The sequence below is a fragment of the Bufo bufo genome, chromosome 5 (genome assembly GCF_905171765.1).
Source record: "Bufo bufo chromosome 5, aBufBuf1.1, whole genome shotgun sequence".
Lineage (NCBI taxonomy): Eukaryota > Metazoa > Chordata > Amphibia > Anura > Bufonidae > Bufo > Bufo bufo.
The window spans coordinates 283,975,298-283,988,400 of NC_053393.1; the positions used below are offsets into that span (position 1 = coordinate 283,975,298).

At 41.8% G+C, this 13,103-nt stretch overlaps 1 protein-coding gene across 1 annotated transcript in view; it reads left to right on the forward strand.

Annotated features, from left to right (window-relative positions):
* RECK (reversion inducing cysteine rich protein with kazal motifs) overlaps nt 1-13,103 on the forward strand; it is a 1,014,637-nt gene that overhangs the window by 899,263 nt on the left and 102,271 nt on the right. The window contains exon 20 of the mRNA XM_040433615.1: nt 167-322. Coding sequence (XP_040289549.1) covers nt 167-322 — 156 coding nt within the window. The remainder of the gene's footprint in view (nt 1-166; nt 323-13,103) is intronic.

Genomic DNA, 13,103 nt, shown 5'->3' on the forward strand with positions numbered 1-13,103 from the left:
TCAGAGCTGCTTTTGTTAAAGAAGGAAGAATTCCCTTACCAGTTACAAGAAAAACAGTCCATCTGGAAGAGGCAGGCCCACTATGTAGCTCTTGAAGGAGATTATATACAAGTCTTAAAGTCAAGGTTTTAATACTTTGTGTAATAAAACATATATTTTTTAACAGGCAACAAAGGAATGGCCTATAAGTATCTTCGACATACTTCAGAAAATAAGACTTCACATATCTGTACCCCAGTGTGATGTATTTGGGTACCTCAGTGTGGAATCAGAGATAATTGTCCTTGTCGTTCCAGTTGACAATCAAACAAAATCAATACAGGTAAAAATGACATTGTTTTAGGTCATTCTGTCAGAACTGATAAGACCAAAGTGTCAAAATTTGTGGAATGATCCACTGAATAGTCACTATATATTGGTATAGTTTTTATGCTCATTCGAGGTTGAGATGTGAAAATGAAATTCATTTTCAGTGCAGTTTCTGTGGGTAGAAAGGGTGAATCAACTGCAGTTTCATCATGGTCACATGACCATCATTGGACAGATTCTACACCTAGCAAGTAGGTGGTAGTCTGGAGACTACAAATGAACTGCAGAGAACAGGAGGTAAGAGAGCAGGCCGGAGAACTCTCCGGACATGCCTTCAGCATCACCTTTGATACTTGATACTGATGGCTGGATCTCAGGCTGTGCATCAACTAGATATTCAAGCTGACAATCTCTGCTTTAAAACAAGACCAAGATCGAGGCTCTAGATGCAACTTATTACAAAACAAGATCTGGATGAATCTCTAGCTGTTACACTGCTCAAGATATGCAGCAGAAAGCAGCCTCCTCCCTTCAGCTAGATGATTTGTCATCATGGAGGGAATTGGAGGGCTATTAGGGGAGTTCTGACAAGGAGAGAGAAAGAGACACACACAGCCTTCACCAACAATAAGAGAACATACTTGTTCTCTGACTGTGACACATGGGGATCTTTTTTTCAAAAAAAGTAGTGAGAAGATTAGCTCATCTAATTGTCCTACTGCTCTTAATTAGGCCATCTATTGATGCTTTGACCCAGACATTTACCCACGATCATGACACCAACTAAGTTGCACCAAACACAACACAAACATCAAGAGTTTTCATTTGACATTGTCCCTATCCTGTCCATATCTGATTGGTTTGATTAGATTCAACTTTATTGTCATTACGCATGTACAGTATAAATACAGGGTAACGAAATACAGTTTGCTTCTAATCAGAAGTTCAAAGAGCAGCAAGTGCAATAAAAATGTATGTACAACTAAGTTAAAGGGAGTCTTTCACCTAATCTGAACATTTTAGACCGCTCAGATCAGGTTATAGACTCTTTGACCCTCATTACAATGGTACCTTTCTTTTCTGTGTCCCTCGTCCAGATCATGAAAAAAACACCTTTTTAACATATACAAATGAGCTTCTGAAGGTGCCCAGGGGTGGCGTTACTGGGCGATGTGCTCAGAAAAACACACCTCTTTCAGCCTTCTGGCCCGCCCTTCTTTCCTATTACCTCCTCCGCCTTCAGCCGTCAAAGTCATGCTCAGATTAGGTGAAAGACTCCCTTTAAGTATACAGGTGTTTATATTGCTATATAGAAAGCAAATATACTGATGTACTATGGACAGATATACAGATGTACTGATGTATACATATATACAGATAAGCAGATGTTATAATGTATATATATATATATATATATAGATAGATAGATACACAGATGGATTGTTCTATATTGCTATACAGACGGCAAATATACAGATGTACTATGAACAAGTATACAGATGTGCTACATATATACAAATTTACAGATGTATAGTTCAGTAGGGGACGGAGTTCAGTAGGGTGACAGCTGTGGGGAAAAAACTGTTCCTAAACTTGCTGGTTTTAGTCTGAAGGGTCCTGTGGCACCTTCTGGAAGGAAGGAGCTGGGAGAGTTTATTGTCAGGATGAGAGGAGTCCCTAAGAATGATGTGTGCCCGACGTAGACATCTCTTCTTGTGAACAGCCTCAATAGCAGGAAGTGAAGTCCCTGTGATGCATTGGGCAGTTTTCACAACCCGCTGCAGTGCCTTGCGGTCAGCAACAGAGAAATTCCCATACCAGACTGTAACACAGTTGGTCAGGATGCTCTCTGTTGCACAGCCATAGAAGTTACCCAGTATGTCAGCAGACAGATGTTTTTTTCTTCAGTGTCCTCAAAAAAAAAAAGAGGCGCTGATATGCCTTCTTGACCAGGCTAGAGATGTTGATTGACCAGGACAGATTCTCAGAGATGTAGGTCCCCAGGAAAGTAAAGCTGGAAACCCATTCAGCAGCCATGCCATTTATGTGAATGGGGTCATGGGTGTCTCTCTTCTCCTTCCTGAAGTCCACAATAAGCTCTTTTGTTTTTCTGGTATTCAGGAGCAGTTTATTGTCAGCGCACCATACAGCTTAGAGTTGAGCGGACACCTGGATGTTCGGGTTCGACGGGTTCGGCCGAACTTCACTAAAAAAGTTCGAGTTCGGGACCCGAACTTGACCCCAAACCCGAACCCCATTGAAGTCAATGGGGACCCGAACTTTTGAGCACCAAAATGGCTGTAAAAATGTCATGGAAAGGGCTAGAGGGCTGCAAATGTCAGCAAAATGTGGTTAAGAGCATGGCAAGTGCTCTGCAAACAAAAGTGGATAGGCAAATGGATTTAAATAACATAAAATATGTAAAAATAAAAAATAATAATCTTGATCTAGGAGGACGAGGTCCATATGGAGTAGGAGGTTGAGGAGGCGGTGGATGTGGCAGTGTAGGTGGAAGCGGCGGTGGAGGAGGAGGAGGAGGTTGCCTAAACAGTTTTTTGGCTTTAAATTTATTTTAATTTTTTCAAATTAGGGTACACCCCAAAACATTGGGAAATATAACTTGTGATAACCCCCTCCAGTCGTGCTAAACACACGTTCAGACAATACACTGGCTGCAGGGCAGGCCAGCACCTCCAAGGTGTAAAGCGCAAGCTTAGGCCATGTGCCCAATTTGGAGACCCAGAAGTTGAAAGGGGAAGACCCATCATTCAGTACGTGTAGGCGTGTGCACACATACTGCTCCACCATGATGCACGCTTACCATGGTGATCACGGGTGGTGGGGATTCAGGGTTCCAGGCCAGAGAGAGAGCCTGAGAAAGGGATACCACATCCAAGGGAGGTCAATGGATGAAATTAAATGTAATCAAGCGGAAATGTGGGACAAAGTATTGAAGCATAAGCTTCCAAGTTAAGGAGGGGGCGCGCGGCAATTACCCACTCCCGACTAACAGTACAGGACTCTTAAGATGCCCTGTTATTGGAATGATTAATAAAAAATTATAGGGCGACGTCATGAGCGTGGACGTCTGACGCAACGTGCACCGCCTCCCTCCCAGGCTAAGAGCCTCCTCCGGCAGGAAGTATGCGGAAGTAGCGCTAGGTCGGCGTGCGGTGATCTGGTGAGCAAGCTCAGGACCTCTACAGTGAGGACCCTGGTACATGGCTGAGTGGAGCGGTAAAACCCTCGCAAGGCGCGTTGACAATATTGAGGAGGGCTCGTCCGGGTTGTGTCGGGAGACAGAAGACGTGTTCCAGAAACAGAGCCGTGCATCAGCCAGGATACCAGGCGAAAAGGAATGTTGCGAACAGAGCCAAGCAGCACCGTGATGTTTTCAACAACGGAACCGGGTCCCCGGGGTCGGCCATGAAAGATTCACATGAGATATGTTTAAGAGCTTAACTGCTATCTGAAACAGTAGACCTTTCTAAGTCTGGCAACGAATCAGAAAAAGGGCCTGGCTATGAGTGGTTACAGGGGAGAGTACTAGCTCTATCCCAGGGCAGCCAAACACTTGCCAGATCGAAATATGTGGCTGAGGATTGAATGGAGGGAAAAGTGACTGAGTATGGTTATATATGAGAGATTGCTTTATTTCCTATAATAACCAACTAACCTTCCAGACTGATACTTGTGGCTTATGACAGAAGGGAGGATAAAGATACTGCACACGGTTATATATGAGAGCTTGTTTTAACTCCTGCATTAACCAAATAACTTGTTCTATTGACTTCTATGGCTGTGAATGATAGCAGTAATATTAGATGGCGAGTGGCCAAATTGGAGAGCTATGGCCCTAATGCAAGTGGAGTCCAATATTGTAACCTGCCGACGCTAACTTTGGGGCGTTGAATCCAGGTGCATAAAGTGATTGATGAATATGTGCTGATTTATTTCGGGTTTACTAACAAACAAGTTTAGAGGGGTCAGTAACTCCTACACTGTGAAATAGGAATATTTTGCATCATGCATTAAAGAAAGGAATCTTATAAAATGTATGCAACGCAAAGCACTGATTGCAGTGAGCGTATGGATTGATCAGAAACACAGTGCTCGGGTTACGCCTCTCTCTTTTGCACCAGCTGTAGTACAAGAGATTACTGAAGCAGGGAATAATATGAACAAAGTGGGTGGTACGCAATTGAACTATCCGCTGTGTAAACCTGTAGCGTTTTAAGCAGTGTACGATACAAACTGGTTTATATTGTCAGGCACCACCGTGTGCAATTGGACTCCGCTTGGATGGGGAACTAACAGTATTAATACCGAGTAATCTACAGCTACTAACCAGGCCCAGAAGTGAACAGAGTTCGATTATACCTTAAATAAGAAGGTATAAAGCACGTTCTAAAGTCGCTCAGGACTAAGAAACAAAGACGGATACCACTGTGTACTTTTTGGGGTTTATTGCCTATGTGTAATTTGAAAGCTCCCTGTCTATATCTTAGAAATTGAAGAAAGAAATATAGGGGATAATGGCCAAATATATGGGGGGTAAACGGGGGAAGGTACACACTGCCCTTGATACATCCACCTCTCCCGGGAATCGTAAGGTCGATCGGTCTAGGCAACAATTAATAACTATGACTAGACAGTCTATGTCCCCTCAAAATAGTAAAATAAAAACAAACAGGACAGAATACAACAAGATAAGGGGGAACAGATTTCTCAAGGGGAGGGGGGGACGCACTGGGTGGAGGGTGTATATTTGCGGGAGGATCTCCCGCCTAGAGAGGGAGAGCAAAAACAAACACATCTAATGACAAAAGAAGTAAAAGAAACAGAGGAGGCGCAACACCCCAGTCTGCAAGATACACTGCTCAAAAAAATAAAGGGAACACTTAAAAAACACAATGTAACTCCAAGTCAATCACACTTCTGTGAAATCAAACTGTCCACTTAGGAAGCAACACTGAGTGACAATCAATTTCACATGCTGTTGTGCAAATGGAATAGACAACAGGTGTAAATTATAGGCAATTAGCAAGACACCCCAATAAAGGAGTGGTTCTGCAGGTGGTGACCTGACCACTTCTCAGTTCCTATGCTTCCTGGCTGATGTTTTGGTCACTTTTGAATGCTGCCGGTGCTTTCACTCTAGTGGTGGCATGAGAAGGAGTCTACAACCCACACAAGTGGCTCAGGTAGTGCAGCTTATCCAGGATGGCACATCAATGCGAGCTGTGGCAAGAAGGTTTGCTGTGTCTGTCAGCGTAGTGTCCAGAGCATGGAGGCGCTACCAGGAGACAGGCCAGTACATCAGGAGACGTGGAGGAGGCCGTAGGAGGGCAACAAACCAGCAGCAGGACCGCTACCTCCGCCTTTGTGCAAGGAGGAACAGGAGAAGCACTGCCAGAGCCCTGCAAAATGACCTCCAGCAGGCCACAAATGTGCATGTGTCTGCTCAAACGGTCAGAAACAGACTCCATGAGGGTGATATGAGGGTCCGACGTCCACAGGTGGGGGTTGTGCTTACAGCCCAACACCGTGCAGGACGTTTGGCATTTGCCAGAAAACACCAAGATTGGCAAATTCGCCACTGGCGCCCTATACTCTTCACAGATGAAAGCAGGTTCACACTGAGCACATGTGACAGACGTGACAGAGTCTGGAGACGCCATGGAGAACGTTCTGCTGCCTGCAACATCCTCCAGCATGACCGGTTTGGCATTGGGTCAGTAATGGTGTGGGGTGGCATTTCTTTGGAGGACCGCACAGCCCTCCATGTGCTCGCCAGAGGTAGCCTGACTGCCATTAGGTACCGAGATGAGATCCTCAGACCCCTTGTGAGACCATATGCTGGTGCGGTTGGCCCTGGGTTCCTCCTAATGCAAGACAATGCTAGACCTCATGTTGCTGGAGTGTGTCAGCAGTTCCTGCAAGATGAAGGCATTGATGCTATGGACTGGCCCGCCCGTTCCCCAGACCTGAATCCAATTGAGCAAATCTGGGACATCATGTCTCGCTCTATCCACCAACGTCACGTTGCACCACAGACTGTCCAGGAGTTGGCAGATGCTTTAGTCCAGGTCTGGGAGGAGATCCCTCAGGAGACCGTCCGCTACCTCATCAGGAGCATGCACAGGCATTGTAGGGAGGTCATACAGGCACGTGGAGGCCACACACACTACTGAGCCTCATTTTGACTTGTTTTAAGGACATTACATCAAAGTTGGATCAGCCTGTAGTGTGTTTTTTCCACTTTAATTTTGAGGGTGACTCCAAATCCAGACCTCCATGGGTTAAAAAATTTGATTTCCATTTTTTTTTTTGTGTGATTTTGTTGTCAGCACATTCAACTATGTAAAGAACAAAGTATTTCAGAAGAATATTTAATTAATTCAGATCTAGGATGTGCAGTGTATATTTCTTGAAATAAAAAAAAATGTAATTTAGCAATAACAGATCTCTCTCTCTTCAGGTGGGAAATGTAAAAGAATCATTGGGTCTCCTCCAGGTTGATATGCAGAAATATAAAAACAGGCAAAAATAATACAGGATAACAAAGAAATTAAAGAAAACTTATTGGATATGGAAAATAGATCTAGGATGACTAATCTGAGATGATTGGGTTTCCCAGAGGGAGTGGAGGGTCAGGATGCTACCCTCTTTGTTCAAAACTGGTTGATGGAACAATTTGGGCAGGATATAACAAAACTCCCAGACCTGGTAGAGAGGGCACACAAAATCCCCAACAAACCCCCCCCCCCCCTCCCCCAGGTATGAGACCGTGCCCTATGATGGTAAAAATAATGAATGTCAAAGACAGGGATGAGATTCTTCGTAGGGCCAGAAAAAAGGGCAGCTTATCGTTTGCGGGGACCACGGTATAAATTTTTCCAGATTATGCTAGGGAAACAGTACAGGATAGGAGCCGTTTTATAGGAATTAAAAAGGAACTTTGCACAAAAGGAATTAAGTATTCCATGATGTTTCCCGCAAAATTACGGATTGAATGGACAATTCTTTAACAATCCGGAAGAAGTTAAAGAATGGATTAGGGATAAATAATAAGGTATAGGAATGTGCCGGGGGAGGAGGTTGGGAGGGAGGGTATGTGAGTTAGGGAGTCAGGGGCCAGATCGGTCTCCTGGGTCAAGCTGGTAAGGGATACAACGGGGTGGTAGGTGGGTGGGAAATCACCTCTGGGAGAAGAAAAGAGGGACGAAAGGTGGAAGAGAATAAGAAGTATATATTTTTTTTCTCCCTCTCCTCTCCCTTCCGTTCTCCCTCCTTCCCTGTGCGTCTCTTCCCTCGCCGCCTTGAAGTGCTCCCGCCCTTCGCTCCCCGCACACTCGGGGAATAGAACATTATTTAAAAATCAGGAGAATATATGCGTGTAGTCTCATGGAATGTTAGAGGACTGGGAAAAGGATCCAAGAGAATAGCAGTGTTTGACGTGATCAACAAATTCTTACCTGCTATAGTATGTCTACAAGAGACCCATTTAACAAAAGAAAACTGTGGGTATATAAAGAAAACATGGAAACATAAGGCATATCACTCCGTATTCTCTTCATACTCTAGAGGTGTGAGTATAATGTGACATAAGGATATTAGAATGCAGGTTAAGGAGGAGATGGTAGACCCTGAAGGGTGTTATGTGATACTGGATTGTATAATAGCAAATAAGCCTTGGATTATAGCAAATGTTTACATACCTCCCCCTTTTAAAATGGATGTGCTATTAAAGATATATGAATTCTCATTGAACCAAGCTGAGGGCATTATTAATAGTGGGTGACTTTAATATGGTAATGGATGAAACAATGGATAGGTGTAGATTAGGGGGAAAAATGGGAAGTAGCTCAAAAACTAGTCTTAAAGCTATCACAGAAGAAATGAATCTGGTAGATATTTGGAGGTTGCACAACCCTTTGGGGAAAAGATTCTCATGTTTTTCTAAAACACATAATAGTTTGTCACGGATAGATATGGCATTTATAAACTATAGTACAATACACAAAATCACTAAGGTTAAGTATACACAGCGTGGTATTTCAGATCACAGTCCAAAGGTGGTAAATATAAGGGACTTAGGTGAGAAGAAAGAAGTTAGGATTAGAATTAATTTTGGTTGGATAGATATAAATGGGAATCATGAAAAAAAAAAATAATGAACTTAGAGAATATTTTGACCAAAATGTAGGCACGGCAGACACCAAGATCGTATGGGAGGCAGTTAAAGCCTATAGGAGAGGGATATTCATGAAACATCTCCAGCTGAGATATTGACTTTTTCAAAGCATAGGAAAGGGAAAAATAAAAAGGTTCCCCAAAACACTAATAAGTATAATAAATTTAACAACAGAGAGAAAGCAGATCTCAACAGTTTACAACATATTAATTGCCCAAAGAGCGAAAGAAATAGGGATACTAAATGTAAAGCGAAATTGGGAGGGAATAGCGGTTCAAATGACTGAAGAGAAATGGGGACAGATTATAGGGAATAAAAGGAGAATTTCAAGAAACCCATCCCATAGAACGGCCCAATTTTTCGTGATGCATCGTCTATACTATTCCCCAAAAAAAGCTCATGCGGTTTTATAAAAACAAAGATTTTAAATGCCAAAATGTGGGGAAATGGGAGTAGACGATGTACATATACTATGGGACTGCACCCGAATACAGGTATTTTGGGATAAGGTGATCTCGCGGATAGAAGAAGAATACCCGGTTAAAATCCCCAGAAACATAGAATCATGTATTTTGGGAGAGATAGGAAGGCAGGGAGATAGCAGTACTCAGGAGATCGTGGCTAAATTACTATTCCAGGCCAGGCTCTCTATAATTAAACAATGGGTAAATAAAAGAGTCCCCTCAATAAAAGAATGGGAGACTCAAGTAAAATTTGTAGTCAAGTGTGAACAATACAGTATTGGTTCTCGTAGGAAAAAAGAGATATTTGTAAGGCAATGGAGGAATTGGTTGGATTAACCGGCGATGGGGGGGAGGAGGGGAGGAGAGGAGGAGAGAAGAATATATATACACTCACCTAAAGAATTATTAGCAACACCTGTTCTATTTCTCATTAATGCAATTATCTAGTCAACCAATCACATGGCAGTTGCTTCAATGCATTTAGGGGTGTGGTCTTGGTCAAGACAATCTCCTGAACTCCAAACTGAATGTCAGAATGGGGAAAAAAAGGTGATTTAAGCAATTTTGAGCGTGGCATGGTTGTTGGTGCCAGACGGGCCGGTCTGAGTATTTCACAATCTGCTCAGTTACTGGGATTTTCACGCACAACCATTTCTAGGGTTTACAAAGAATGGTGTGAAAAGGGAAAAACATCCAGTATGCGGCAGTCCTGTGGGCAAAAATGCCTTGTGGATGCTAGAGGTCAGAGGAGAATGGGCCGACTGATTCAAGCTGATAGAAGAGCAACGTTGACTGAAATAACCACTCGTTACAACCGAGGTATGCAGCAAAGCATTTGTGAAGCCACAACACGCACAACCTTGAGGCGGATGGGCTACAACAGCAGAAGACCCCACCGGGTACCACTCATCTCCACTACAAATAGGAAAAAGAGGCTACAATTTGCACGAGCTCACCAAAATTGGACTGTTGAAGACTGGAAAAATGTTGCCTGGTCTGATGAGTCTCGATTTCTGTTGAGACATTCAAATGGTAGAGTCTAAATTTGGCGTAAACAGAATGAGAACATGTATCCATCCTCTGATGGCTACTTCCAGCAGGATAATGCACCATGTCACAAAGCTCGAATCATTTAAAATTGGTTTCTTGAACATGACAAAGAGTTCACTGTACTAAAATGGCCCCTAACAGTCACCAGATCTCAACCCAATAGAGCATCTTTGGGATGTGGTGGAACGGGAGCTTCGTGCCCTGGATGTGCATCCCTCAAATCTCCATCAACTGCAAGATGCTATCCTATCAACATGGGCCAACATTTCTAAAGAATGCTATCAGCACCTTGTTGAATCAATGCCACGTAGAATTAAGGCAGTTCTGAAGGCAAAAGGGGGTCCAACACCGTATTGGTATGGTGTTCCTAATAATTCTTTAGGTGAGTGTATATATTATTTTTTTTCCCCTTTTCCCTCTTTTCTTTTCTTGGTGAGGTGTAGGGGAGGCTGAGTGGGGATGGGAAAATAAAATATCTGGAAAATGGAAGTTAAGTTACATTGTGTATGGTATGTATGTTTTGGAAAATCAATAAAGAGGATTTATAAAAAAAAAATATATATATATATATGTCACTGTGGTATTTTGGATTTGGAAATGTTAGCCAGGAGAGGCCCTGCTGCCGCTTTGTTGACTCTAGATAACTTCTGCCTGATCACATGTCCCTGTGACGTCCACCATCCATTTGGATATCTTCTCAATCAACTTTCAATGTTCTTTTCTGAGGCTTACCATGTTGATCACGGTTATCGGCGAATCAGGGTTCCACGCCGGAGAGGGAAAGAGACCACATCCAAGGGAGTTTAATTGTTTCAAATTAAATATGATAAAGTGGAAATATGGGACAAAGTATTGAAGCGCAAATGTGGGACAACTTGTTAAAGTTTAAGCATTGAATGAAAGGAGGTGCCGCGCATGAATTAAAGAAGAATTTCTGAAATTTTATTCCCTGTCACCTATGCAGAGCAGGGGTTTCTATCCGGCAAAATTAGAAAAATGTCACCTGACAATGTAACAGACGATTTTTTAAAAATTTATGTTCCTGTCACCTATGCATTTGGATATCTTCTCTATCAACTTTCGATGTTCTTTTCTGAGCCTATCATTCTGAGCCTATCATGTTGATCAAGATTATCGGCGAATCAGGGTTCCACGCCAGAGAGGGAGTGTGAGAAAGAGAGACCACATCCAAGCGAGATAAATGGATTAAATTTTTTTGGATCGAGCGGAAATATGGGAAAAGTGATTGAAACGCAAATGTGGGTCAAATTATTGAAGCGCAAATGTGGGACAAATTATTAAAGCGCAAATGTGGGACAAATTATTGAAGCGCAAATGTGGGCCAAATTATTGAAGCGCAAATGTGGGCCAAATTATTGAAGCGCAAATGTGGGCCAAATTATTGAAGCGCAAATGTGGACCAAATTATTGAAGCGCAAATGTGGGACAAATTATTGAAGCGCAAATGTGGGACAAATTATTGAAGAGCAAATGTGGGACAAATTATTGAAGCGCAAATGTGGGACAACTTGTTAAAGTTTAAGCATTGAATGAAAGGAGGTGGGGCGCATCAATTAAAGAAGAATTTCTGAAATTTTTTCCCTGTCACCTATGCAGAGCAGGGGTTTATTCGCGTCCCCAATTGTAAAATGTCAACCCAAGAATGTAACCGAAAAATTTGTGAAATTTATTAAATATCTGAATAGAACCACAGTATCTAAAGTGTGTATCTCACAATGACATATGCAGCAAAGGCTGCAAAATTAAGTTTTTGGCCCAAAATGGGTGTTTGTTTAATAACAGAATAGGACAGCAGTATATAACCCTTGAATTTCACACGTGCTAATGCAGCAAGGGCTGTAAAATTGTGTATTTTGCCCAAGAAGGTTGTTTTATTAATAGAAGAATATAACCACAGTATCTAAAGTGTGTATCTCACACGTACAGATCCAGACTAGGCTGCAATTTAAGTTTTTTGCCCAAAATGGTTGTTTTTCAAATATCTGAATAGAACCACAGTATCTAAAGTGAGTAGCTCACAATGACATATGCAGCAAAGGCTGCAAAATAAAGTTTTTGGCCCAAAATGGGTGTTTGTTTAATAACAGAATATGACAGCAGTATATAAACCTTGAATTTCACACGTTCTGATGCATGAAGGGCTGTAAAATTGTGTATTTTGCCCAAAAAGGGTGTTTTATTAATAGAAGAATATAACCACAGTATCTAACGTGTGTATCACACGGATTGATCCAGACTAGGCCGCAATTTAAGTTTTTTTCACAAACTGGCTGTTTTGCAAATAACTGAATAGAACCACAGTATATAAAGGGTGTATCTCACACGTACAGATGCAGACTAGGCCGCAATTAAAGTGTTTTTTGCCTAAAACGGGTGTTTGTTTAATAACTGAATATGACAGCGGTATATAACCCTTGAATTTCACGTGCTGATGCTGCAAGGGCTGTAAAATTGTGTATTTTGCCAAAAAAGGTTGTTGGATATTGCCAAAAATTTGTGTTTTTTCAAAGCAAGAAAATTATTACATTTTTTAAAACTTGTTTTTAACAATCACAGATGCAACAAGGGCTGCAATATTAAGTATTTTGCAAATAAAAGGTGGTTTTTTTAATAACAGAATATGAAAGCTGTATATAACTATTGAATTTCACAAGTGCAGATGCAGCTAGGGCTGTAAAATAGTGTATTTTGCACAAAAAGGGTGTTTTTAAAAACCCAGAAAATTATGGCTGTATTTCTAGCTTAAATTGCACACTGACTAATCCTGCAAAGGAACCAGATGTTGTATATTGCCAAAAAAGTAGTTTTTTTTACTAACAGAATATGAAAGCTGTATATAAGGCTTGAATTTCACACATGCAGATGCATCAAGGGCTGTAAAATAGTGTATTTTGCCAAAAAAGGGTGTTTGTAAAAACACAGAAAATTATGGCTGTATTTCTAGCTTAAATTGCACACTGACTAATCCTGCAAATGCACCAGATGTTGTATATTGCCAAAAAAGTGTATTTTTTTTGTTAAAACCAGATTATTAGTGCAGTATTTCAAGCTTCGAATTGAAT